A 27,629-nucleotide genomic window follows, 5' to 3' on the forward strand; every position below is an offset into this window, starting at 1 on the left:
TATGAAGGTGACTAAAACAGTTACTGAGATTCTACTTAGAGAGATGGAGTTGCTGTAACAGAAGACTCTTTGATTTGGGTAGAAACTTTAAAAAAGGAGGGTACATTTAATGAATTTACTTTATGATCATGCAAATGTTATATTCACAAGCAATTGTATTGGTTTGTAACACCCATATTAAACCCTTACTCAGTGTGATCAAAGGTAGAACTTACATGTCTTTTAAAATATATGTGTAAAGGTCATTCCTATGCATTTGAAGCCTTTTGAATACTGAACTAGGGAGTGATAGTGTGTGGACTGCCAATTGTGAGCTTGTGTCCATGTGTGAAACATTTCTAAACTGCCTTCTAAGTCTTTGATGTAGAATTTAATATTATATGAATGACTTAAGAGCTGAAAACTGCCTGGGATGGAGGAGAATGATCAGGCCCCACAAAACATAACAGTTTAACGATCCTGAATTTCAGTTAGTCCAGTAAATTAAAAAACTAAGGAGAATCATGCCCCCCCACCCTCTGTTACTGCTCCAATGTTGACAACTTGGGGACTACGTCCATCTCTCCTCCAGAGTACTCTGCTTTAGGTCCTGTCCCCTTGGCAACACTGTCCTTGCATTCCAGACGTCTCCTGTGTTTTTGCTGCCCAGGAGATAATATTCATGGCTACCAGACATTTGCGTCAGTGACAGATAGTCTCAATGCCATCATGCCCCAGCTTGGCTCAGTTAAGAACTCAGGAGACAGAAGGAACTGGGCAGATTCAACATAAGAGCCAGTCCATCTCATCCACGCGGCAAGGCTTCCCTACAGACATCCTCAGTGCCTTACACGCAGGCGAGAACATTTTTTTCCCCCTTTGCAGGAACTTCACACACCCTGCATCTCATTCCCTTGTGCCTGATGGATCAAGGCTCTCCACACCTCTGGACCAGGATGAACTCCATGCTGATCCTGCAGCTGATTTTGCTGGGTCCTGCTGCTGTTGCTGGTTGCAACAGGGATGCCGACAAGCCACTCATCCTGGCTAAAATCAAGGCACATTTCCTGGACTTCCTTGGTCCTGTCCCCCAAGATGAAAGGGTCCAAAGGGTCCAAAGGGGGCTCAACAGGCGGCATACCTTGGACACACCAGTGACTCGCAGCTTGGAGGAAGTAGATATATCCCAAGTGATTGCCTTCCCAACCCAAGGTAAGCAGAACCATGATTCAAAAGGTCCTGGGAGGTTTAAAACCCAAAGGGGAAAAATGCAACCATTATTTTATCATCTAAGGCATTTCAGCAGATGCAGGAACAAGTACTGAGGTTAAGCTCATGTTGTGGATCCTGCACAGAGGGTTGGACTAGATGATCTTTTAGGTCATGTCCAACTGTATGATTCTATGAATCCAAATAACAGTGAACTTTATGCCAGAGATGTGCAGATGCACACAAACACACACATGTTGATTTTATTCCAGCTATAGCAGAAATTTAAGCCAGATTCAGCCATTCAAATCCAGCTGATGTTGCTAGTGTGAGAGCTCTCATGTATCCTGGTGGCTTTTAAATATTTCACTTTTCCTGTAGATACGCACTCCAGTTTTCTTTCTACTTGTTCAGAAGTCCCACTGAATTTAATGCAATTAACAGATCTTTACCTTAAACATAGGTCTAATTGGATTCAGCTGGATTATTTATAGATAGCAAGATATAGTATTTCAACCACAATTTGTAATGTTATATCCTTTTATTTGAGAGTTAGTCTCGGTGAGACTTACTTCAGAATAAGTAGGTAACACTGTACTGTGACTTCATGATGAACTTGCAACCTTAAGCCTTTTGTTACACTAACATAAACCTATTATTTTAGATTCTGCAGGTGCTTGTGTGTAGAATTGCCTCCTTAGGAAATATCTTTGAAAGAGATCACAACTTTCCACAATCTAGATTACTGACGTGGGTTTATGTGTGAATAGGAAATGAAATGTAAGGATGGTATGCAGAAAAAATGGGGGGTGGGGTAGAGGAAGACAATATAAATTCCATAAAGGGAGAAATGACTCATTAGAATCATGTGAACTTTGAATATTATCACTCTTGCACATACACATACTCTTTTACGGCTGTGCTAGTGTTGCTGGATCTGAGCTGCAAAAGTCCAGATTTCCATTTTACAGGAAGAAAGAATTACGGTTTTCTATATCTCTTTTCTGCCATCTAGTGGCTCTCCGGATTTTGGCAGCCCAGTTTTGGCAGCTCTAGTTTCCTCAGGACTTTCTTTGGAATTTATTTAGTATTAATACATGGGTCTGCATTATGAATACATATGTATTAATGTACAGATGAAAAAACTTCAACAGTAAGCCAGGCAATATTTGTATGGGATTTAGTTTCTGCAAGTGCAAGAGTTTGCTGTCATGCCACATGTAAACATATAATCAGAAAAATTTATTTTCTGAAAAACAAATGTCATTAAAAGGCCTGAACTTGTGCCTTTTAATAACAATGTTCAAGTCAGAACAGGTGGTATCAGTTCCTTCCTGATTTTTTGTTTTGTTTTGCTATCACAGCTTAACACTGCTACAAGCAGGAGTCTCCAAACTTGGCAACTTCAAGACTTGGGGACTTCAACTCCCAGAAATGCCCAGCCAGCATGACTAGTTGAGGAATTCTGGGAATTGAAGTCCACAAATCTTAAAGTTGCCAAGTTTGGAGACCACCCCCCTCTCCTACAGTGTAAGCATATAGCATCCTCAGCCAGTTATTAATCTAATAAAAGAAAGAACTTGGCTGCATTTTTGCACCTGCCCTAATAAAGAGAAAGGAGACTTCGGAGTCATCAGCACTTGTTCTTTCTTCCTCCACTTCTTTCAGTCTAGGAGAAATGATAGCTATGCTGGCTGGAGAATTCTGGGAGTTGAAGTCCACAAGTCTTAAAAATTGCCAAGTTTGTAGACCCTTGGCCTACAGTATGTAATGCTGAATCCCTTCTCTTTTGCAGAGGTACCCTGTGAGCCACTTCAGCCAGGTGAGCTTCCAGAGGATGAGGGCGTTTTCACCCACATTTTTCAACCCTCAATACATATCCTGAGTCGTGAGGTGACATCAGCCCAGCTGTGGTTCTACACAGGCCCTGTGATTGTTCAGAACGGCCCCTTAGAAGAAGCTGCCTCCAACAACACCTTCCCAGAGATACTGACGCTCTCTGACGAAGGCCGGGTTCCTCTGGCTACCATGGCAATGGCAGCTCCGGAGGGCTGGACGGTCTTTCATTTTAGAAGATCCTTCTTCCATTACCTTTCCCAGAATGTATTTGTGCTCTTCATTCGTTGCCTAGGCTGCCCCTGTGTGGCCGATGCTGAAAAGATGCCCTTCCTTGTGGCAACCACCAAACCCAAGGCACGAGACCGGGCCCGGCGTTCCGCAAGAGAAAATTTTCTAGCTACTCTCCCTTTGTACCAGCATAATGCTACGCCTCATGACAACTGCCAACGCAGCTCCATCAGCATCTCTTTTGAAGAACTAGGATGGGACAATTGGATCGTGCATCCTAGCAGCTTTATGTTTTACTACTGTCATGGAAACTGCTCTGGCATCCAGACAATGATTGGCAACTCCCAGAAATGCTGTGCTGCCTTGCCAGGCACAATGGAGTCTCTGAGAGTCCGTACCACCTCAGATGGTGGCTACTCCTTCAAGTATGAGATGGTGCCCAACATCATCACTCAGGACTGTGCCTGCATATAGCAATAACTCAGCTTTAGCAATATAATGCTTTCCTAAAGGGAAACTATTGCCTTGCTCAAATCTGTTTGCTCTAGACCCTCTGCAACAAGATACCTTCTTCATATGAACCCAGAACTAAGCCCTTTCTACTCAGGGCTTAATAGTGCCAGTGCCTTATTTTTTCAATGTGAAGACTGGCACCTTTGGCCTTCACAGCCAGATTTGGAGGCTTTACATCTCATTTGCCTTTGGGTTTTTTTTTTATTAACAGAAGCTAAAATCAGAATGGAGAACTAAGAACTGGGGTGGAGAAGCTGCTTTATCTTCCCCTTTTGTTCACTCAAAAGTGCCTCTGCTTAGCTGATCTCCCACCCACAGAATAATTTCAGGTTGGAAAGGGTGATATTGAGCAGACAGGAAGGGATATGATAAATAGTCCTCCTCCTCCTCCTCCATCACCTCCATTTGTTCCCTCTTGATGACAGCCCACAAGGAAAGCAAATGAATGCATGTATTGTAGTTTTGCCTGACTGCCTTGAATCTATGTCTCTGGACAGAAGAAGTGCAGTCCTGTTTTCCAAAACTAGAAAGAAGAGTTTAAGGAGTTTCACAGACTGAGAAAAAGAATAGGGGTGGTGGAAATTCTTATTAATCATAGAAACAGCCATACACTCTTTCAGTTAACTTGCCCTGAAATTTTTCTGAACTCTAGGGGTCTGAATGCTTCCTTTTATAAAATGGAGAGAAATAAAGGCCCATTTTTGATGATCCTCAATCCTGACATGCTACATTTTCACTGTGTCTTTCTTGGCTCATGTTCTTTCAGACAGATTTAGCCTTGGGGTTCTTCAAATACCAAAAGGAAACTTGCAGCAGAATGCTTAGCTTCTCAGCCACCTCCTTTATTTGTCAAATGAACCAAAGACTGGGGAATAGGACATCTACATACATTCTGATAAGTTATAGAGTTTTATACAACCATTGTGTGTGTGTGTGTATCTATCTATCTATCTATCTATCTATGAACATATATATGAACATACATACATGCACACATATAGATACATATATATAGTATATAGTCTATATCAGGGGTCTCCAACCTTGGCAACTTGTAGACTTCAACTCCCAGAGTTCCTCAGCCAGCAAAGGAACTCTGGGAGTTGAAGTCCACAAGTCTTAAAGATGCCAAGGTTGGAGGCCCCTGAGCTAGAGAGTACCCTTAATCAGAATGTGATGAGGTGCTACCAGGGTGTACCCTTGCTTTGTGAAACTGCATCCTAATCAGCAATCATTGTGAAAGCCTAATTAAAATGTATTTTGAAAACAATGAGTTATAATAAAAACTTTCTTCTCTAAAAGAAAATTCTCAATGCTATCCAGTTTTTGTTTTTAAAAAATATGCCACTCCTGGGACAGTTTGTGCTCACTTTACTGAACAGGAAAGAGTCAAATGAATGTCAGGGGCAAAAAATGCTTTTCACTTTTGATTTCCTATAGGTATTTCACTGTAAATTCTTGCAGGTAAGTTTCAAGGTATTTGTTGAAGAGAAGGAAGCATAGGGGAGAGGATCAATTTGGCTACAAACTCCAAGATAGCACTAGGATACAGACAGAACAGGATGAAAGCCAGCCAACTGTTGCTGAGCTCTTTTAGCTCTGCTCTGGAACCTAGTTATATTCTTCAGTTAATACCAAGTTTTGTCAATAGATGGCTCCCAAGGCAGAGGAACAGAAAATACAGAATTCTTTCATCTTGATTCGCCTACTTGGCAGATAGGGACTTTTGCAGAGTTCAGTGAAAGCAGCATTTGTTGACAAAAAGCCAAAAGGAGCCATCTCTTTCCAGATTTCATAGACAGGACAGAATAACATGTCATTCTGTAACTATGTACACCCCCACATTTTAGCCTAGCATGCAGTGCACTCAGCCTGCGATGAACCTAGAAGCTTCACTTGAATAAACCATTATTATTTGTAAGTAAATGCGTCTAGGTGTACACCACCTGTCTTCCCTAAGTTGACCAAAAAGTATTTCTTACAGGTGTAAGAACAAGGGATTTAGGAGGCAAGTTTCCTACATGATAAAAGCACTTTCTCATTCCTGTCTCCAACTTTAGTAGGTCACGCTGGAAAATGTAGTTCTAGTCATTATACTCCAAAAAGCATGGAAGGCAGGATGGGAAAACTGTGAGAAAGGCTTCTCTGTATGAATAGGTACAGATTCACTGACAGGAACAGTCAGGTTACCGTGGTCTAACTTGTAGGAAAGGTATGTAAGGAAGGGTGAACAGCAGTCAAGGCCTCTCACCCTCCTGCCCATGCTTGCAATAGGTGAACCATTGTGTCACATATTGGAGTACACTGTACCTGTTCTTCAGGCCCCACAGCGGTTACCAGTAGGTTTGTTGGTGCAAATTCAAATAAAACCCTAAATGCAACGATGACTTGGTGCTTAGATGCCTCCAGGATTGCTTTCCCCTACCTGAAGTGGTGCATCAAAGGTTCATCTCAGAAGCTCAGAAGTGAAATGAGAAAAATAAAAACCAGGAAAGTGCAGTTTGTCAGTTCTTTCACCTACCTTGTGTGGAATGGCCTTGCTGTACACAGAATTAAGACTTGCGCTATTCCTTGTAGAAGTCTGGAAGCCACAAGAGGGACATTTTTCCAAAGAACATCTGGTTGAATAGTTTGCTATTGCCATCTATATTTTACTTTGAATTATTTATATAAAGCTATTGTTTTGGTTACAAGTTATTTTTCATGTTTACTTTTGATCATTATTTGTTGTTTTAATTTTTACCATGAGCCTTTAATTGTTGGGAGTTCTTATTGTAAACTGCCATCCATCTGTATTAATTAAACTTGTACAGAAGGAAGATAACTGATCATCTGAATAATTCATTTTATTTTTGTGTCAGACAGACCAATCCCTTCAATGTTTTAGGGACCGAGACTCTTGGCTTGAGAAAAGGCGATCATTTTCCACAGGTGCAATTTCAAAACAACTTCGCAAGAAAACTATCTTGGATTGACACCTTATGGCTTAAAGGCTGCTTTTCAATCTGGGGCCATTTCCTGCTTCCTCCCTGTCAGGAAGCACTACTTGGGAAATCAACCAAAAACACTGAATTCTGGAAGAAATCAGGACCGGCAAAATGATTCTTTTTTAATACAACACATAATTCAATTTTAAGATTTGCTATCACAAGTTGTGGAGATGGCTACCAGTTTGGCGGGCTTCTGAAAAAGTTTGGACCAGTTTATGAAAATCAGGGAGGCTAGTTAATGACTGCTTGCCTTGATGACAGTATTAAGTGCCCTTAAGGCCACCTGCTGGGAGACCTGTGGGCTTCCTTGTGCTCAACTGGATGGGACAAAGGCCCTGTCTGACAGGACATTGCTTTTATTCTTATAACTGTTGCCTGGCAATAAGGTGATTGGATTGTCCTTCCAGTTCTTGGCAACAGAGTCCCTGAGAAATGCTTCTGTGTTAAATTGGTCACACCTCTTACCCAGGATAGGCACTTAAGACACCCTCGCTCCATCTTAATAACCACCAACTTAGTAAAGCTACCCTAAAATTCATAGCACACTTCATGGTTTTTTTTATAAAAATTGAAACGGGTGCGTTAAGCTTCAATGTGTTAAACCTATCTTCCTTCTTTTTAGGAAAATAACCCAAATTATTAACCCTTCAATAAAACCCTATATATCTATATATACACACACACCGTTCCAATGGTGTTGGAAAGTCCCAAATATTTTAAGGATTTAAACCCAGATGCAAAATAACGATGCATTCTCCAGCCTCACAATATTTATTGATTTGCTGGGATCTGCATGTTTTTCCCTCTGTGAAGTTAGTGAGGTTTTAAGAGTATAACCAAGGCATCCTAATCTTCCATAACTCTGCAAACCTTCCTATGAATTACATTTCTTCCCTGCAAAAAGAGTCAAGACATCAGGATTGCTATAAAAAAAATCTTGATTTTTTTTTACCAAATATATATATAAAAACTGTATATATTATACATCCATATAAAAGAACAAAAATTCAGAACCGTTCTGGTAAATTATACATATATATATATATAAAATAAAAAACATTAAAAAAAAACATTTCATGTCTGTCTCTGAGATGACTCAAACGTGACTTTGGTCCCCCTCAGGAGGAACCGAGCACAGCCCCCGACACAGAGGGCAAGGAAGGCAGATGCTGCTCATCGGCCAGCATCTTGGAATGCAGCAGAATTATCTTTGGCCCAACCACCAATCTCTTCCACTATCTGGTGGTCAGGGAAGAGGAGGCAAAAGATGAGGGAGTTTGACTTGTGCGCGCAGATGAATCCTGAGCAAAATCCTGGAAAGTTGGGAGATATCCTCTTATATACAGTAAAAACTGAAATAATTACAAAGTGTAAAGAAGGAGACAATTGCTATGTAGCTAATACTCCAGTACCATTGGAAAGAGAGGTGAAAAAAGACAAAATGTCCTCCGGGTAGAACAGTAGTACCTCTACAACATGTATAAAAGTAAAAAAGTTTCCCTTTTAGGCCCATAAAAAGACACACATACAAAGACTTATGAAATTAATCACTACAGCTGCCCCATCCACCCAGATCTGGAACCTGGGTACTCATATTATCTCCTTTTCTCTTTCATTCCACAGAAACAGGATCGGAGCATATTCTCATCCCCTGACTTTTCGCTCAGGGTACTTCCAAACATCAAGCTTATTTATGTACATGCTTTCGGTCCCCTCCATTTCTTCTTGTCCCCTGGGCAATTGTCCAGTGCTTCAAAGACCTGGAAATAAGAGGAAAAGGATTTTAGTCTCTCACTCCAATCTCTAAAGAACAGGCTGCACACCCACTTCATTATTATATGGGTTCCCAGCTTTCCTGGGGATAAATAATTCTGCCTCTTCACACCATACACATGGCTGAGATTTATCCATCAGCCTCCATGCATGTTTTTTTTTCTATACCAGACTTTACATGCCTGTCCTAACAAATGATGTATTTGAACCCATGGAAACGGCAAAACAGCGGGAAAATTCTGGGCCTGTCGTTGGCCGGATTCAGCCCGCTGGCCATGTGATTGACACCACTGGCTTATAGAGGCACACTTGGTTCTATAAGTGGACCCAACAGCTAACAGCCCCAAGAAACCAACCATTCACACCAATTACTTTTTAAGCATAATCACATTCAGACTCAGAATATGGGCTCCTGCCAAGATAGTCCATTCGTGCTCATCGATGGGTGACTTTTTCTAACACACTGGCACTGACCTACAAACGAAACCTTGCTCCTCATCCCCACTTACCACTAGGCCGTTCACAAGCTGCCCCTTCCTTCTCGTGGGCCAAGTTGAAGCGATTCTGCTCCGCAGCCAGTCCATTAGATTCGGGGCTGCTACTTCGCAAAGGGCTGGCGATACCCTCCGGCTGCAGTTGGAATGCCATTTCTAGATGCTCCTGGGCTACCCTCAGGTGCTTACGCAGTTGCTCCAATTCGTGCCTGGGGAGTCTTGATGCCACAGGGTAACGCTCAGCAGCCATGTTCTGTCCCCTGTAACCCAATTTCTCCTTGGCCAATTGGCCCTTGGAGGGATGTTTCTTCAGAGAGTGGTAGGTTGGAGGTGCAGAGGGATCCTTCTGGGCATACTGGGGCTTTGGGGGCGGAGCGTTGTCCTTAAAGCCACGGAGTGCATCCCGGATCCCCCCACAGCCCAAGTGGAAGAGCTCACAGATATTGAGTAGCAGGCAGAGCCCACTCACAGCATACATGATGAGGAGGAAGATGGTTTTCTCAGTGGGGCGAGAGACAAAGCAATCCACGGTGTGAGGGCAGGGGCTGCTTTTGCATATATAGGAGGGGTTAACCTCAAACTGGTAGAGCATATATTGCCCCATCAGAAAGCCCACCTCAAAGGCCGAACGGGCCAGCAGCTGCAGCACATATGCTGTCATCAAACCATCCTTTTTGATGCGCCGGCGGCCATCATGTTTCTGGCTCTCGGGTTCCTTCACCTCCTTCTCAGGCTCAATCTCTTCAAAGATCATGGGGTCCTCCTCCCCATTGTCCTCTGCCTCCTCGTAATCACGGGCAGCACCATGTCGCACCACAGGTGCCCGGCTTTTCCGAGGAGGTTGGCGTGAAAGCCGGTGCAGTGCGAAGCCCAGGTACATCACTGAGGGTGTGGCTATCATAATGATCTGGAAAATCCAGAAACGGACATGCGAAAGGGGTGCAAAGGAATCATAGCAGACATTTTCACAACCTGGCTGCTGTGTATTGCAGACAAACTTGCTCTGTTCATCGTAGTAGATAGACTCGCCACCGACAGCAGTCAAGACAATGCGGAAGACGATCAATACCGTCAGCCACACCTTTCCCACAAAAGTTGAATGATGGTTGATCTCCTCAAGGAGGCGAGTCAGGAAGCTCCAGCTCATTTTGGCTCAGCGTAGGCCTGCAGCCGAGATACACAATAGGCAAAAGGTTAAACTGAAGAGAAACTTGTCCAATTATTCCATTCTAGAAGTCAGGGGAAAGGTCCCCCACCTCACCCATCTCCATCCACCCCAAAGCATAAAGCGCTAGAGAAAACCAAAATAATAAAGTATTGAGATAAGAAAATAAAAGGAAAACATTAAAGGACACAAACAGAGCAATCCTGGAATGATAGCAATATGGAGAGCCAGCCTTATGACCTGTACAGGACAAATATGTTATTTTTCCCTTCTTTTCCTTTCATCTCTCACCGCCCACAATAAGAACTAACTGCAGAAATGTCAGCGTTGATGAAGCTCAGAAAAATGCTCGGGGTAATGTCAGCAGAGAAAGGGGCTTATGAATCTTTGATCTATGACCTTCTTTGACAAAACACAACTCCAAATGACTTTATTTTAATCCCTAACAGAGATGAAACAACAACACTTTTCTCATGCTGCACGGCAGAGATTCCCAAGAACACATCTGCCATCCTACCCCAAAAGTACCTTCGCCTGCAGCATTTTCTACCCCACACATAGCCCCTTTTGTAACATCTGGGTGGAAACAAACACCCAGCCTTTTCTACTACTTTAAAGCTTCCTTCCTTTTAACAAAACTACGTAATATCAGCATCATGTCATCCAAAACGGTATTTGTTTGTTTATATATTATTGTAAGCAATAACTTTAAGAAGGGGTGTGGTTTTTTTCAAATGCTAGTAAGAAAACTTTCCCAGGAAATTCAACCATTTTAGATTCTGAACTTGTTCCTTTGAATCCTCATGGGCTTCAGACCATGCTCATGAACTAAAATACTTTGCTCTCTTGTTTCTTGATTTCAAGTGCGTATCAGTTGCAAAGGCAAATCAGTTGCATTAAAATGCTACAGTGGGCTACCCAAACCTTTTCTTTAGATTTGATTTTTTTTAATAAGATTTCAGGAGATCACCAACTATAAGATCTCAGTGGAACCACTTGATGTGAGATTTTTGACAAGAGCCATTTCAATTCATTGAACTTCATATCTAGGAAGAACTTAACAGTAAACAACTTCCAAAATAGGAAGAAAATTCCAATACACCATGGACTAATTTTAGTACAAGACTAATTTTATTTATAAGGAGTTGTACAGAGAGATTATCTACTACCTAAAATAATATTTAAACTTTCCCTTAGAAACAAAGTATTTAATCAATATTTATCCAAACACAACTTCTACTTAAAAGATGAGGAAATTCTCAGATCTGAAAATGGATTTTCCCCAATCTTCCCAGTATGTTTCTCCAGGCCTTCAGAGACCACTGAAGCCAAATAATATCAAGTTTAGTTTCATTTCCTTAATAACATTAACTTCATATTTGAACACCTCTCTAATGTTGTGCCAATTGAACACCATACAATCTCCACAGCAATTGAATACATTACTTTTTAAATACGTACACCGGTAGCATGCATATCAAAACACACACACACACACACACACACACACACAAGTTCAAATAAAAACACATGAACTTTATAGAGGCAAAGAGACAAGAAATGCAAAATTGGCCATGGATTCTTACCAGTTTAACATATATTGGCTACCATACATTCTTTAAAAGGTGGCAATTTATCACCCCTCTAATAGAAAGAACTTTTAGAAAGAAAGCAACTTTTTCCCCCCTCCCTCTTTTCTCACAGTTCATAGATTCAGCTCAAGGCAAATGAAGCATCAGAAAAGTCTTCTATCACTACTGGCAGCTTCAAGGAATCCAACCTGGGTTGTAATATGGCACCTAGGAGAAGGCAATTCTCCTTAAGTCCTCATCTAAGCTTCCTCTCTCAAATTAACTTTTCTAAAGCAGGAGTGTCAAACTGGATTTCTTAGAGTTCTCCGTGGGCCGGCAAACAGACACCGCCTGCAACACCCTACTGGCCAAAACGGGGTGTGGGGGGGACCACACATGCCCCCCCCAGACCATTTTCGGCCTCCCTGGCCTCCTGCAGTACTTTGCCAGCCGATATCAGAGCCTGTTTTGGCTGGCAGAGGCATCACAGGCTGGTCCTGTGGTATTTCCAGGCCAGCTCCATGGGCCAGATCTAAGCACCTTGCAAGCTGACCCTGGCCCATGGGCCTTGAGTTTGATACCCCTGCTCTAAAGGAAAAAACAAAGGCACAATTTGGGAATCTGTAAGTTTCCTTGTAGCTGGATTCACTGTACATTTCAAGCCTTCCTCCTCTAGATAATTGTAATCCTTCTCCCCAACAATGTTTTGCACCAAAAACAAAGTGCAATTCTAGCACATGGACACCATCTCCTTAAAAACTCATGTAGACATCACAATACTTCAAACACAAGGCTGAAGAGAGATGAAGCAAGTCAATCAAACTGGACAAAAGCAATTAACTGCAAGGAGGAATTTTAATAGACTTTTCTTTTTCCTGTTCCTTCACCATCCATTTACCCCTAAAATCCATGAAAGAGGTTTAGGGAAAGCAACTTCTGTGAGTCAGTAAGTCTTAGCTGTTGGATGGATGCCACATCCTGGTAGACTGGGATGGGCATCACCCTTCAGTGCTCATGCACAATAAATGTGTCTTGAAGTAAGGGAGGTACCCACAAAGGGATGCCACATAGTAGAAACTGTAATCCCTATAAGTGTAATCCTAAATTCTGTTCTTCATTCATGCTTGCCTGCCCAAGTCAAAGGTAGAAGGCTCCCTAATGCTCTCTGTTTATTGTTTTCAGCACTATAATCTACCTTGATATGATTGAGCATGATTGAGAATCAAACACAAAGCAGTGAAACCAAGTTTCCAGGTGGGACTAGAGATCTGATCAAGAAGCAAATCAAAACTCTGCCAATCACAAGAAGGTCTAAAATAGATCTTTTCCTCCCCCCCCAAAGAAATCTCTTCAATCAACTGATGAGTGCCATCACTGCAGGAGACATCATCTACTTCCCAATATGGTGACTGGACATTATGATTGGATGACCATAGTGGAACTATCAGAGCAGCTTAAGTGCCTGAGAAAGCGAGGCTTTTCACTGCATTAAGCATAAAAACTCCAACTATGTAATTTCTTGTACCTTACTAAAGGATGAGAGCTCATTGGCTGTCAGTTCTGTATAAGCCCTTCATACATTTTAGTAGGCATGTTCTGCTCTACAGAGCTAGAAACAGTCAAATGTAATCATTTAATCCCTGTTGCATTTAATTTGCAATCAGGAAACTTGGGTGATAAAAGAGGGTCATCTGGAAGTAATGAAACGGGAGCAATGGCAAATGCTTTCATTCTGCACTCTCCTTAATAACGAAATTCGCTTAGGTCTACCCACCCTCTCCAGATGATGCTCAAGGACACAATCAGTGCAAGTCTTAAAATAGTATTTTGCTTTGATTTTGTATTTGCATTTTTTCTTAACCTTGAAATGAGAAAAGCTCCTCAATGGTAAAAGAAAGGGACTGTTTCTAAAATGTTCACGTTAACAAACAATATATTGGAGAAACAGTGAAACATTTTGCTAATGTTAAAGTGACACTACGCAGAGTGTGACCAACTAACTTAATTCTATGGGATTAGGGGTGGCACACACAGGACTGTTTAACCGATGTCATATATGACATAGATTAAACAGTTCTGTGTGTGCCACCCCTAACCCCACTGGAGATACCTATGCCTGTAGAATACATTATCAATTGCTCAGAAAACAAATCTCTGAATTCATAGAAACTAATGTTATTACAAGATTTGGATTCCCCCAAAACTTGATTTTTTAATATAATAAATGAATAACACATGAATAACACATGAAACATCAGTCTTTCCTATTTCCCAACTAAGGTGAGTGTTCTACTCTGAATCATGAGTGTTCTACTCTGAATCAATCAGCTTATCATCATTACTATATAATTAAATCTAGCTGACTAATCCAACAGGGATATTATCACTTGTTTACCTAATCAGCACTAAAGAGCAAAAGGAACAAAAATTTGGATGTCTGCCAGAAAATAAGTATAGCGGAATAAAAATAAATTAGAGCACACACAAGGTAATTCAAATGCGTAGGACAGAGAGCAGAGTGTAGGAGTTAGGTGGAAGTTGAGAAGGACTAACTGAGGCAGGTGAGCATTATTATCTTACACTCAGATTTTAAATCTCCTTTAAAGAGAAAGGATATCCTCCCTCACTCCATAACTCATCCTTTATACACATTTACTGATAACAAAAACATTCAAAATACACTGGTTATCAAGCTGTGTGCAGCTATAAAACACTCAAAAAGCACACTAATAGACATTTGGTGCTTTCTTATTTAACACTTAATGTTTAATTCCAGAGATTGCAGAAGATTGATTTGAATCTATTGTTAAACACCAGCAAAAATGACTTTATCACCAAGAACCCTCTTTCCTTAAGTGACACATGGAGAAAGTTTGCAGATAGCAAACAGTGAGTTTGTGTGTATGAATGGCTGCAAGCTTTGTTTTATTTCTAAGACACAAGATTGTAAATCTGATTAAATATCTCACTCCCATCTCGGGATGGTAAAACTTGTAGTAAATAAAACACATTAAAGGAGATCCTGGGAGGCTATGGGTCTCCCACCTCCATGCTACATGGAAACTCCACTTAAACATTTCTATGCAAGGAATATTTTGTGCTCCACTATGTCCAAAAAAGAAAATAATGTAATATGAGAAGGTAGCCTCACTGTGAATAGCTGTTTCAGAGTATTCAGAACTCAGTTACTTCAATTTAACAAATGCACTTTGTATGGACCCAGCATTATTTTCTTTAAGCACACAATGAAAGCACTCAGGAGCTACTTAGCTTCCAAGTGAACTCTGGGCTTAGGCAGTTTTGCAATTAGTTCATGCTCCTTGTGGCTAAGAAGAATGAATAGTATGCAGGATCTGAAGCTCTTTATCCAAGGAGAGAGTCTTTTTTTAAAAAACTATCATACAAGTAAATGGAGTCCAGAACCAACCTATAAGTTTTCTACCTTAAAATAAATTCAAGGCTTCATTTACTGTCTACAGGTACAAGGCACAGCAATAATTGCAGTTTACAATCTGGAATAAGTTCATAAATCTACTCAAATAAATTTTTAAGTCCACATAAAATTATTATCACATTCCCTGCTAATCTCAATCTTTCAGGCATGTAAGGAAATAACATAAGGATGGCCGCAAAGAAAAGGTCAGGAATGTGGAAGATAAAGAATTTTTCTTGCAGCTGCTTTAACAATTTACAACTTCATAATCACCAGAGTGGAAAAATTTGTCTCCTCTCCCCTTCATTCTTTCAGGAAGCAACAGTGTTGGGTTAAAAAAAATGATGCAACATCAACAAGATATCCAGGAAATTTCTTTATCCAGCTAACCACAGTTTTGCTACCTGGACAAAAGTAATTTAGATCATTCTGATAAACCTTGTTTACTAGATCAGATAATAGCATTGGCAAATGCCAATTGCACAGTCAGTTTAGCGCCTCTAGAAATACTAATTTACGCAACTTTCCAGAATCAGGTGATCTCCATAAACCTTCTACCTCGGTATTTACAGTTCTTAGCCACCATTGAGGGAGACTTTCTCAGAACTCAAGAAATCTAAATAATAATACTGTAGTATTAAAGTTCAAAAGGCAACAGGAGGGGAGGGGGGATTTGGATGGAAAGCTGCCCAGGATAAAAAATGGTCAATACCAGCCATGTGCCTGGAGCCAAGAAACATCAGAGAACCAGCTGGCTTAGACTGCTGCCCAAAAGAACAGACACAGCTTGCCAAGTAAATGAGAAGTGGACTTTCTTAGCCAATATACCTCCATCAAATGTACCAAATCCCACGTGGATATAATCTTGGTCATTATGCCCAACTCTTCACCCTTAATTACTATACATAATTTAAAGCACTGACTGCCAACGGGGCACTTCCTATCAAAATAGGGTAAATATATATATACTTCATAATACATGAAACACTTAACTGCTCCGAAGCCCCAGGTATATCATCCTGCCCGCCTCTCATTAAGCTTTTTTTTAAAAAAATAATCTTGCTCCAAAGTGATTTTGTTCCCCAGTGGAAACTCGGACTGATTAAAAAATAAGCCTGGTGTTAATACTTTAAAGGAAATTAGGGGCAAGGAGAGGAAGGTACCAGGATTTATCCTGAACAAAATAACGGAAAGGGGGGGGGGGTCGCTTAATCGCCAGCCAAAAGCAGGATCCAGCCACTACGACCACGGCTCCAAACAATGCATTTTCTAAGAACGGCATTACTGTACCGCACAAAGGAACCAAAGCCTTCCATGCCTAAGGGGAGAATCCTTTCCAGAAAGCGCAACCACGCAGAAAACGAAAAGGAGGGAAAGGCAATGAATGGGGAACGGAACGGAACGGGGGGGAGGGGGGTCTGTTCCAACTCCTAAGAAACCCTAAACGCGACCCCCACCCTTCCATTTCCCTCCCTGGGAATCCCATATTGGCGTCAGGTAGACAGGACACCCGCCCCTACCCTCAACCCAATCCGTCCCGACAGGGTTTCACCCACAACCCCCGGACCTTGGAAGCCCACTTACTGGATATCCCGCCCGGCGAACCTCACAAAGACGCGGTCCTTAGTGCAATTCCTCTTCTCCCGCGCGGCCGGCCGAACAAAGGGGCTACAGACGGTCACCGCCCCCCGCCTCTTCAGCTCCGCCTCCAGGGCGACCCCCGCCCCTTTTCCTTCCTCCCTCTCCTCCCTCCCCTCCGTCGAGGCAGCTGATGAGAGATGGAAGTGAGCGGGCAAAAAGCCCGCGTGCCTCAAAGGGTCCGTTATACACGTCGGCAGAAGTGCGGTCCGCCTTCTTTATCGATCTGGCGGCGCCGGAGGAAGGAAACACAACTTTCCTTTTAAGAAAAAGAGACGGTTCTCTGCGGGGCGAAAGCTGAGGCTCACTCTGGTTTCATTGGCGGAGAGGGCGGGGTGCGGTGGAGAAAATAATCGCTTTTCCTTCAACACGCTGCATTACTTGCAACCAGTTAGGCGGCATTGCAGAACTCGAGGGATAACCTAGTAGTGAGTCACGCATGTCGTCGGCCAAAGCAATAAGGACGGCCGTAACACATACCACGAGGGAATAAAAGTGATCCAGCTCCTAAGGATGGTGGGAATGAGTAACAAATCTTTCGCCCTGGGAAAATTTAGCACGTGCAAGAGAAATCCCAAAACTGCTTTTCCAAAAGGCAATTGGAATTTCTTGGGGTTTTTTTTTTTTCTTGAAAAACTTCGCCTTTTGGAAAAGCAGCTTTGGGACAACCGCGACCTTGGATGATTTGAGAATCTCCATAGACGTGGAAGAGAAAGTTGCACCGCGGAGTGGCCGGACAATTTACTCTCCTGTCGATTTCAGGAGCTGTCGTAATCGCGAACGCGCCGAGAGGTGCGCACCCGCCCGGCGTCAACGATCCTATTTACCTGCAGCTGTTCTCTCCGGTTCGTGGCGTCCCTTGTTCGGAAAGACTGGTTGAGCTAGTATAGATACAACTCCTTAGGTCCTCTGCCGCGTTAGCACAGGAGCAAACATCCGAAGAACAAACAACCCAACCTGCAGGCTAGTTAAAGGATCTGATATAACGAACCGGTCAGACCCTGGACTCTTTTCGAAAGCAAGAAGACTCAAGAACATCAATATCTTTTCCATTCTGCAATGCAAATGTTTTCAGAAAGAGACCTGCGATTGCAGGGCAAAGATCCAAACTCATTCGAAGTTCCTTAATGGTCATGCATCCATTAGAAATTTGCAGAGAGGTTTATTCAAATTCCTCAGATATACTCAGATATGTTCAACCTTTCTGTGGAAAGTAGCATTAGTGGACAGGGTCGTTAGATGCTGAACTGAAAATGGAATCCTCTGGATGGAGTATGGAAAAAATATGGAAGGCCTTGTCAAGTAACTGCTAGGAGTGACAAAACAGCCACAGGGTGGAGGATTGGCTGAACCTCCTAGGCCCAGGAATAATCAGATAGAATTCAGGGTGTGTCACTCTTGCTCCTTATGGGCTTAGACAAAGTTAGGTACTACCCCATCCATGATCAGTCTATATCTATTAAAACAAGGATACTGAAATACTGTATAGATATCTTGCAAGCTCATGTGTGTTCAGATCTAATTGCTTAAGTAGTTATCTTACTCAAAGAATGACATGCCAGATAAATCACAGAGAAACTGAAAAAGGACTTGTGCATTACATATGCAAAGCCTTCCTACTATGATTCCTCATGAGCAAAAAACGCTTGAGTTTCGTGTTGTATAGGTGTGCTACCCTCCCCACTGGCTAAACTGCAAAAATGCAATATCTTCTATAAATCAAGACAATTCTTTTGATGTATTCTTTTCTATTTCTCCTTTCCTCCCTTTGCAAATATTTAAAATACATTTTTGTTGGCAGAAGTATGAATCGTAACTATTATCCATCTCCACATAAAATTTCAAGCTAAAGCATAATAAAGTGGGAAAATGCGCTTTTGATTCTTTTTAAATCAAATTACAGAAGCGTACTGATGCATAATGGATCATGTTCCTTAGTCCACATATGGAACATTCCACTAATTTAGAAATCTTACCCGAAGCATGCACGGGTAAAATCAGGAGTGTCAAACTGGCAGCCCATGGGCTGGATGCTGAGGTGGGTATGGCCTGCATGTGATGTATCATGCATCACATGCAGGCCACACCCACCTCAGCTCCGCAAAGCCAAAAAATGTCATGATATGCCTCAATAGGTCACATGATGCAATCAAATTTGACACCAGTGGGTAAAATGAAGCTCAAAGTTAAATTTAGCAGTTACAGCAGTTGTAAGCATCTGTACTGAGCAGGTTTTTTATTTTTTATTTTTAAAGCAATATAAGACAGACCACAATGTGAATGTAGAAAAAAATGTTTTAAGTATCACAGTCTTATACATGTCATATGCTGTTAGGCATTGAATATTAATAGATCATCAAATAGATTCCTTCTATTGTTTCTGTAAACTTTGTTTTGTGAATAATAGAACTTTACTCTTATTTCTACACATTTGAGTTCCACTCTGGAGGAATTCTGTTCTCCTAAAAACTGCAAGTAGCTAACAAGTCAAAGTTCATTCTCCCTGAGAATAACTGAATACCTGAAAGTTACATGCCCTTACCAAGTTAATTGCTGGACATTTTTTAATGAAAGTTGCTCATTTGCTAAAGTTAATTATCTTCTCAATCTAATTTTAAGCACCTTTACTGTATCTCTTGACGCTAATTTTGATTTCACATGTAGCACAGTGCAAAACCCAACCTTATTTGAGGCCACAATCCTGCTGAGTATTAATTGAGTAAAGCCCAACTAAACAGAGATTTATCTCTCTGGATTTCTGTGGACTTTGAAAACCATAATCACTAAACATAGTGTTGAAAGGCTGGAAAATGCCTTTCTTCTGAGGGTTCGATTTCCTGCTGGGAGAGCTCCGGTGCAAGGATACAGACAACTGCTTGAAAGCTGGTTCCTTTTATTTTTCAGGAAGGCGAGAGATAGCAAGAAGTCTGCGTTCCTGGGGCTAGCCATCTTTGTATAATAAACTCCCGATTTTAATACTTTTTTCTCCTTTTGTGTGTGAGTGCTTGTGTTTGTATTTCTTAATGTTTTAAATCAGGCTTGTCCAACCCGCGGGCCGCATGCGGCCCAGGTCGGCTCATAATGCGGCCCAGTGCCCACCCCAACCTTCGTGCAAGAGGATGAGCCAGCGAGGAGGAGGAGAGGCAGGCGCAAGGTGTGGAGAGGCGAGCGCCACGCCAAGCAGCAACAGAAAAGGCGGGCGCCGTCAAAGCGCTCCTCGTGCCGAGGCAGCCGCAGCCCAAGAGTCCGGCTCCGCCATCTCCTGCTGTTGCCGCCATCGCTGCTGCCACCACCGCTGCTGCCACCGGAGCTGTTGTAGCAGCTTTTGCCCCCCCTGCCACCGTTGCTGCCACCACCGCTGGAGCTGTTGTAGTGGCTTGTGCCCCTGCGGCTGCTGCGGCTGCTGCTGCTGCACCGAGCCTCCCAGTCCTCGCCTTCCATTCCTGCCTCATCCAGCCGGGCCATTTGCAGGAGGAGAGGTAGGCGCAAGGCGGGCGAGCTTTCTCCCCCCCCGCCCCATCGCGTTCCTTTCTCCCTGGTTGACTATTTTTTTATGATATCTTATGAAAAAAACGTTTCCTATGGTTTTTTTGGATGATCAGGTATCGTTACTGTTATTTTATTTTATGTGCGGCCCAAACCAAATTTTCATCTTCTAATGTGGCCCAGGGAAGGTGAAAGGTTGGACAAGCCTGTTTTAAATCCTGTCAGGGGTTGTCTTCATTTCCGCAGGAGGGTAAACTCTGCAAGGTGGTTTGATTGGATTATCAGTTTCGTCCTAATGTTTTCTTATGTTTGTTTTGTGGCAATCTCCTGTCTGCTATGGAATTTATTTCGTATCTTTTGTCTATTTGTTTTGCTGATTTGGCATGACCTGTTTGTAAGGGATTTCTTTTTCTTGTTTCCCTAGCTTTCTTAATTACTTGGCTTTTGTCTAGGGGGCTTCTTTCAATACCTTTTATTAAATCTCTTTTCCTATGCAAGTTTGTTTTATGGCTGGCCTGATGTTCCCTTTGGGCTTTTCCTGCTTGGGTGTCACCACTGTCCTCATGAAGTTCCCTTTCCACAATAGCAAACATTCATGCATCATTTGTAGAATATCACTGTATTCTGTGCATTATGGTCGCTACAATTGGAATCTTTTTCCCCCATTCAAAACACCCTTTTAATTCTTGCACCCTCAGGTTAATTGAAGAATCCCAATGTGGGCTCCAAGGCACATTCACTTGCAAATTGCTTTGTGACACATATGCTAACAAACAGTACATATTGTATTTCATTTCAAACCTGATCCTAAACGGTCCTTTTTGCTATGGGTCAATCTGCTCTTAAATTCTTAAACCAAGAGTGGCTAGAGCCATTTTTAGTAGGAAAAGGTACAGTTGTATGAAGTAAAAACTAAAAAGTACCATACTTAAGATTGTTTGCTGTCACTACTTAGCCAGATGTTTTATTTGAATAAGTAAAAGAATGTGTTTATTTGCTTAACTGGTATATAGTTTCCTAAATCACAGTTGATAGATTTGTACTATATTTATTACTATGGTTTATAGACAGGTTTTATGACCTAGGCCATTTCAGTTCATAATCAGAACTAATTGTGCTTTATTCAGTAAATGATAGTTAAACTATCCATAACTTAACATACAGTCCTAGGTCAGAAAACAGTTTGTTCAAATTTATTTTAATGTATTTCTGACTCTCACCATTCTCAGACTATTCCAGTTAGTTCACATATATACCCCTGTGTTATTATTATAGCAGCCTAGGTGAGTTTGGATGATTCCCCCAAATGTTGAGGGCCAAACCGGTTGAGAGAGCACTAGAAGAATATTTCTAGTACAATTTTGAGCCACTCAGAATCAGATTTAGTTGAAATGTTGTGCAAGCCTGGGGGGAGAGAAGAAAAAGAAAGTGCACAACAGCTTTTCAAATTGCAGAAGTATTTTTGTAACTTCTCTTGAGATAGTAGGATTCAGGTGGGACCTTCTGTTATGTAAAACTTGTGCTGTACAGTTGGATGATAATCTTCCCTGTTAAATGACCTTGGGGCTTTGTTATTAAGTGCACTGTTGTCCAGATAAAAGTAAGGATTCTTCATCTATTATTTCCCCTCTTATCACCCAGAGAAAAGGAAATATAACAATTCTTCAACCCCAGCTGCAAAAATACAAACATTAGATGAGAATGCAAGAGGATTTTTTTTTAAATTATCTAAAACTTTGCTGTGTCCTAGTGATATCTGGAGTTTGCAGCCCAGATCAAGGAGGCATTGTCTGTATGCAGGCCAGCATCCTCCCAAATAAATAAATTGTAGAATAAAGAAAATAGTTAAAATAGTAGCAAAACATCTTGATTACTATCAGAAGTAGACTGAATGTTAATGTAATTCTATTAAGATTTTTTAAAATAAAGGAAATAAAAATATTTTAAAAATCTTCAAGGCAGCATTTAAAATAGCAATAGCTTGATCAGTAAGCTAGTTTACACTTGTAGGAAGTTAGCACCCACACCTCTCCTAGAAAATTGAAATATCCTAGGAAATATTAAAAAGGCAGAATATTTCCCTTAAAAAGAGTAGAAATTCAGGAGCAAAAACTCATCTTAGAAGCAGAAACTCACCCCTACCTTTGTTAATGGGTTGGCCATTAAAGCCTGAGCCAGAATACTTTGCATAACAAAGATCTCCAGGTAAAGCTATAGCAATTGCTCAATTGCCCTCAATTGCTTCAGGGCATCATCATCCAGCAAGGCACAACCAGGCCTGGAACTCAGGACAGCCTACAGAGTTGCCCCTGCATGGCCTCATGGGAGTCTGACAACCAATCAGAATACAAGCTTCAATTCAAATCCCAACAAAGGTTATAAAACCCAGGCACTCTCAGCATCCCAGCCCTTCTTGACTTTCTCTTCTCACCATGAAGCATTGATCATCCTTCCTTTTCACTTTGGAGCTCCAAGCCATGTGGTCCTGCTGTCCACTATTTAACTATCTTTACAAATAGCCTCCATGTTTTCAGTGTCTTCTTCCCCACTTGGAACTGAACCCAGAATAATATTTTTCAACACACTCATAGGAGGATTTCTGGGAGGAGTAATCCTTTTGGTTTAATAGGTTGCCATAGCTTTAGTGAGATCGTGTGAGATCTAGCCGTATGTTAAAAAACTATTTCTTACAGTGTTTTTCCAAGTCTTAAAAAAAAAGGCATGCATCTCTTATATAGAGACACAAAAACAAATTTTCCAAGAGGAAAATTCTCTTGATTGAATTCAAATTCTGAAGTTTGCATTTTGAAATAAAAGTTTTAAGCAGGATGAGTGAATTTGTGATTAAAAACACCAAAACAGATTTAGTTAAAACTGAAGTAACTTCCATTAAGTTTATTTTGTCCATCAAACGTATATAACTGCCATCTCACAAATGTGAATCTGGGTGGCATACAATTTTAAAAAGCAATAAAATAAACTATTAAAAATATTCCACAATTTAAAAACATCAATACTATCAAAAGACTAGGAGAGAGAATATATGATACAAGCAGTGTTGCTGCCTCAACAATTCACCATTTTCTTGAGATCCCCTTGATCCTTGAAATTAATTAACTTGGATCTAGATTTCAGTCCAAGCCTCAAAACTGATAGAGAGGTATAGATATAACACTATTTTGCACCAACTGAAACAACACTGTAATTACAGAAATTCTCTTTTTTTACATTATCTGTGTAGGTAAGGTGGTTTGCTTCTTTCAATATAAATTAATGAGAAAAATATTATAATCTCTACAATTTCACAATAGTACATTGTACAAAATTGTATGTTCCCCAAAAGACCTAAATATGTAATTGAAAGCAAATGTAATTTTCACTCAATTTCTGTCAGCATTTTAGCAATGACCTACTACCCAGTCATTCTAACAAGCATGCCGTGTATAAAAATGCCATTCCTCATTTTCCATGGTTGCAACATCTTATGTCTCACTGTTGTTTTCAGTAAAACTTGAGGTTCCTTAGCTTGTTCAACAGCAGTTGCCAGCTGATGAATCACTGAGTTTGAACTATTGTGATTTGCTAAAGGGGGTCATCTTAACTCTCACTTATTTGGGCTTTCCTCTTTAAGAGATGTTTGTATTACCTCAGCAGCTGGACTCCATTCTGGAAGTACTTGCTGATTTACAAGACTGCCCCTTCCTTATAAGAAGGAGTTTCAGATAATGTGCTAAACAATGCAAGAGGGAGTGATTTGAACTTCTCATGCTTTGTGAACTCAACCATTTGTAATTTATCTAACAAATGAGGGCTTGCCTTATCAAGCTAGGTGAATCCTTAAGGCTCTGATCCATCTCAGTTGCTCATCATAGCTTTAGAGAGCACCACAAGGCCTCTGGGGACTTCAAAATCAGTGATATACCCAAAAAAGATCCCAAGAAGATTTTCCTCCCATGTTTTATTGTTCTGGGGGAACGTGAAAGTACAGTATTTGTTTTTCAGTTGCTGTGCAATCTTCCAAGGAAGAAACATTTTTGGCAATACTCAAGTTCAGAGCACTTGTTTCCTGATAAACTTTGGCAGTCATTGTGGTCAGGTACAAAAAGGCAGCATAGCCTGTGACTCAAGTTATGTCAAGTTCATGCTGCAGAACTGAGGGAGGGGTGCAAAATCCTCCCTTCCTGAAGCCTTCTTTGAGGCCAGAGGTAGGGAAACAGGCTGGCTATGAGACCTCTCCTGCTGCCGTTTGCGGAACACGAAACAGGAATGGAAAAAGTTGATCAGTCGGTTCTGACAAAAAGGGAGGGGTTGGTAGGGGAAGGCCTAATGTCCTAAGCAGACACAGGAAGTGACTCCCTTGTGGTGTGTAGTCCAAAAAAAATTGTAAGAAAGCTTTGTTCTTTGCTCTCTTCTTCCTTGCCCTTTTTCAGCCAATACAAATACCAATCCTGTTTAAAATACAAAGGCTATTAAAGGGTTGGAAGAGTAGAAACAGCAACTCTACATAGGCATCAAATAAATTCTTTTCTATGTCTGTCTCATTTTCCACCTCTCCCTATTCTTGTTTCTCCTAATGGAGGTAAAACTAAAAATGGGCCTGATAGGATTGAATTGGCAGTGCTGAAGGGGCAAAAATGGGGTGCAGAGGAAGGATTCAGCATCTCTTTTATCTGCTTTAAAGCAACCCCAATCTAACCACTGCCTTTCAAGCTCTGCAATTCAAGCTTTTTAAAAAAACTTTTGCCACCCTTATTTTGAAATAGCATTTTAGAAGTAGCTCATAACAGGGAGCATCCATAAAACAAAGTCAAGTCGAGAAAGCAAACAGGCCTTGGCAGAGGCCGAGAGGGAAAGAGAGAAGGGCAAATGAAGGAGGAGAAGGAAGGGTAAGGGAAAGGGGGAATAGAATGCTTTCTCTTCTGTATATAATTTGCTTTCTCTTCTGTATATAATTTGTAGATGTGTTGTTTTTAATGGTATAATTAATAAAGTTTTTTCTAAAAAAAGAATAAAAAATAAAACAAAGTCAAGTCTCCTTTAGTGGAAATCAACTCTTCTTAGAGACTTCCAAGTACCGTAGGTTTTTTTTTGTTTCCTGTTCAGCCATTAATTGGCCCTAAGTTTGGTTAGTTTCTAAATCCAGACAATCCGCCAAGTGCTTCCATCTGCTATAGTCCTGCACATATTTTTTGCACTCCAGCTCCAGGGAGTCCTGAAGTTTTTCAGTAGATGAGACTGGAATCTGGAAAGCCACGGATTCCATTTCTATCTCTGGGTCAGAGCCTTTCCTATTGCTGTGGCTCTTTGCCACTGTTTGGATACTCAAGGCTGTTCTTTGTGTGATGTCATTAGAGCAGGGGTCCCCAACCACTGGGCCGCAGACCAGTACCGGTCCAAGGAACATTTTCTACCGGGCCGCCGGTTTGCTGGGCGCCGCCATCTTGTTTTGATGAGAAAGTGCTTCCGGTGAGCTTTTCTGGTTGGAAAGGGGCGTTTGGGTCCTGAAGGAATCCTTGCGCCTTAGTTTCACAGAAGGGGGCGCGGCTTCGAACAAAACTAAGGTGCGAGGATTCTTTCAGCACCCAAGGCAAGGCGACCGTCCCGAAGCCCATCGACAAAGGTACAAAGGAGGAGTTGAAGGTGGCGGGGAGAAGCGGGGGATGGCTGGCTGGCCGGTCGCTCGGCTCGCCTTGCCATGCGTGCTGATGCCGGTACCGGGCCGTGGATCATTTTGTGATGCCGGTACAGGGCTGTGGCACAAAAAAGGTTGGGGGCCACTGCATTAGAGGACTGGGGAGGAGAACAAGAGGAGAATGAAAGAGTCAGAGCCACAGTTGACTCTGTCCACCACATGTTTATACCATAGTCCAAAGAAGTATAAATAACTCAGGATTGGGAACTGAAAAGAGGCCTTGACTCTTCTTTGCAACTACTCTATTACTCTAAAGTGGGCAATTAATGGGACAGTTTTTGGTAGTTTTATTAGAAAGTAAGGAAATGTCTTAGATAATAATCAGGATGTTTCATCTGGATTGGTTTAGCAAACAATGACTATAGCAAGCCATGAGCCTGTCAGTCTTGTGATATTTTGCTTCACAACCATTTTTATTAAATTTCCCAAAGTTCAGTGATAAAATTAAATAGTAATGGTCAACTCAGCTGGCATTTTCCATTAAAAATCATGTGGGTAACATTAACAGAGGAAGCACAGGCTAAATTACAAAATCTATTGCAGTTTAAAGCTAATCTGTTTTTGGGCCAGCCACATATATCCATATTCTTTTGTATACAGGTAATTGAAATAAGTGCAACTCTTTTTGTTGTTTCTAGAGATGAGTTGCCTTGAGGCTGTATAAAAACATTATATGTATTAAATCTCACACCTTGGAATAGTGAGATGTTCCTACATAGAAAATAATTCAGTACTTTATTGTAGGGCTGTAGAAATGCTACAATCATTCAGGGTTCAAATACCAATTTTGTTGAGGAATCATGAATTATCCCCCTAAATTTTTTTGGTAAATTCACACTTGATAGACTAAAGAAACTAAGGGGAAGTAATGAATAAGAAAATAGTAGAAAAACGTTAAAACAATGAAGAATATCAGTTCCACATGGTCTCTTTTTTTTCTGCAGCTTAGATATCTGTAAAGTGTCTTCTGAGATCTCTCTGACAGGATTGACCATAAAAGAATGTCTGCAATTTTTGAAGAATGCCAACTTGTTAAAACCTGCTGTAGACAACAAGAGAGCCATCCCCCTTGGCAAAAAAAAAAAAAAAAGATATACACTGCAGTTATTGCATAACTCCAATGGCAAGAGGATGAAGATTTCACAGCAAACCTATTTTGTAATCTTAACTGAGAATAGTTGAACATTATTTTTGCACAGTTCAATACTTTAAAAAAAGATTAGAAAAATTAAAGATATATGAAATAGATATGGATTACAGTCATTTTCCTACTTAAGGAATAGTGAATATTGGTGGATGTAAGCACAGATGTAATAATTCAATATGTAGATCTGCACTAAAATTATAAGCAGGCAAGCAGCTTTTTAATTGTATATATGCAGGAAAAATCCATACAAGGCTTATGGCCATGATGGCGAACCTATGACACGCATACCACAGGTGGCACGCAGAGCCATTTGTGCTGGCACGCAAGCCACAGGCAAACTTACCTCACAGCGCATGTGTGCGCCTCACAGCTGTTTTTGGGCTGGTTTGAGGCCTTTTTCGGCCTCCCAGAGGCTTGAAAAAAGCCTCTGCAGACTTTGCTTGTTTTTGTCACTTCCTGTAAATACCGGAAG

At 41.3% G+C, this 27,629-nt stretch overlaps 2 protein-coding genes across 6 annotated transcripts; one reads left to right on the forward strand and one right to left on the reverse strand.

Annotated features, from left to right (window-relative positions):
- Positions 1-778: 778 nt before the first annotated feature.
- Positions 779-3,729, forward strand: INHA (inhibin subunit alpha). The gene is made up of 2 exons (XM_026707996.2): positions 779-1,191; positions 2,984-3,729. The coding sequence occupies exons 1-2, from the start codon at positions 903-905 to the stop codon at positions 3,727-3,729; spliced, it is 1,035 nt and encodes a 344-aa protein (XP_026563781.2). The 5' UTR covers positions 779-902.
- A 3,949-nt stretch (positions 3,730-7,678) lies between these two features.
- On the reverse strand, positions 7,679-22,883 carry LOC113441110 (gap junction gamma-1 protein-like). 5 transcript variants are annotated; one of them, XM_087920633.1, is made up of 3 exons: positions 22,750-22,883; positions 9,041-10,189; positions 7,679-8,518 (listed from the first exon to the last, which is right to left on the reverse strand). In XM_087920633.1, exons 2-3 carry the CDS (start codon positions 10,170-10,172, stop codon positions 8,511-8,513), a joined length of 1,140 nt encoding a protein of 379 aa, XP_087776759.1. In that variant the 5' UTR covers positions 10,173-10,189; positions 22,750-22,883; the 3' UTR covers positions 7,679-8,510. The 5 variants fall into 5 exon arrangements, with proteins under 5 accessions (XP_087776759.1, XP_087776761.1, XP_087776760.1 ...); XM_087920635.1 differs by lacking the exon at positions 22,750-22,883 and adding an exon at positions 18,809-18,864; XM_087920634.1 differs by lacking the exon at positions 22,750-22,883 and adding an exon at positions 17,660-17,809.
- Between the last annotated feature and the right edge of the window lie 4,746 nt (positions 22,884-27,629).

Source organism: Pseudonaja textilis, chromosome 1 (genome assembly GCF_049901715.1).
Source record: "Pseudonaja textilis isolate UNSWEBS1 chromosome 1, rPseTex1.2, whole genome shotgun sequence".
Classification (NCBI taxonomy): domain Eukaryota; kingdom Metazoa; phylum Chordata; class Lepidosauria; order Squamata; family Elapidae; genus Pseudonaja; species Pseudonaja textilis.

What these genes read in the sequence shown, in the direction of transcription:
- INHA (XM_026707996.2), top strand. Translation starts at nt 903, where the DNA reads ATGGATCAAGGCTCTCCACACCTCTGGACCAGGATGAACTCCATGCTG. An exon ending in GATTGCCTTCCCAACCCAAG is followed by an intron (nt 1,192 to 2,983) that starts GTAAGCAGAACC and finishes TCTCTTTTGCAG; the next exon opens with AGGTACCCTGTGAGCCACTT.
- LOC113441110 (XM_087920633.1), bottom strand. Translation starts at nt 10,172, where the DNA reads ATGAGCTGGAGCTTCCTGACTCGCCTCCTTGAGGAGATCAACCATCAT.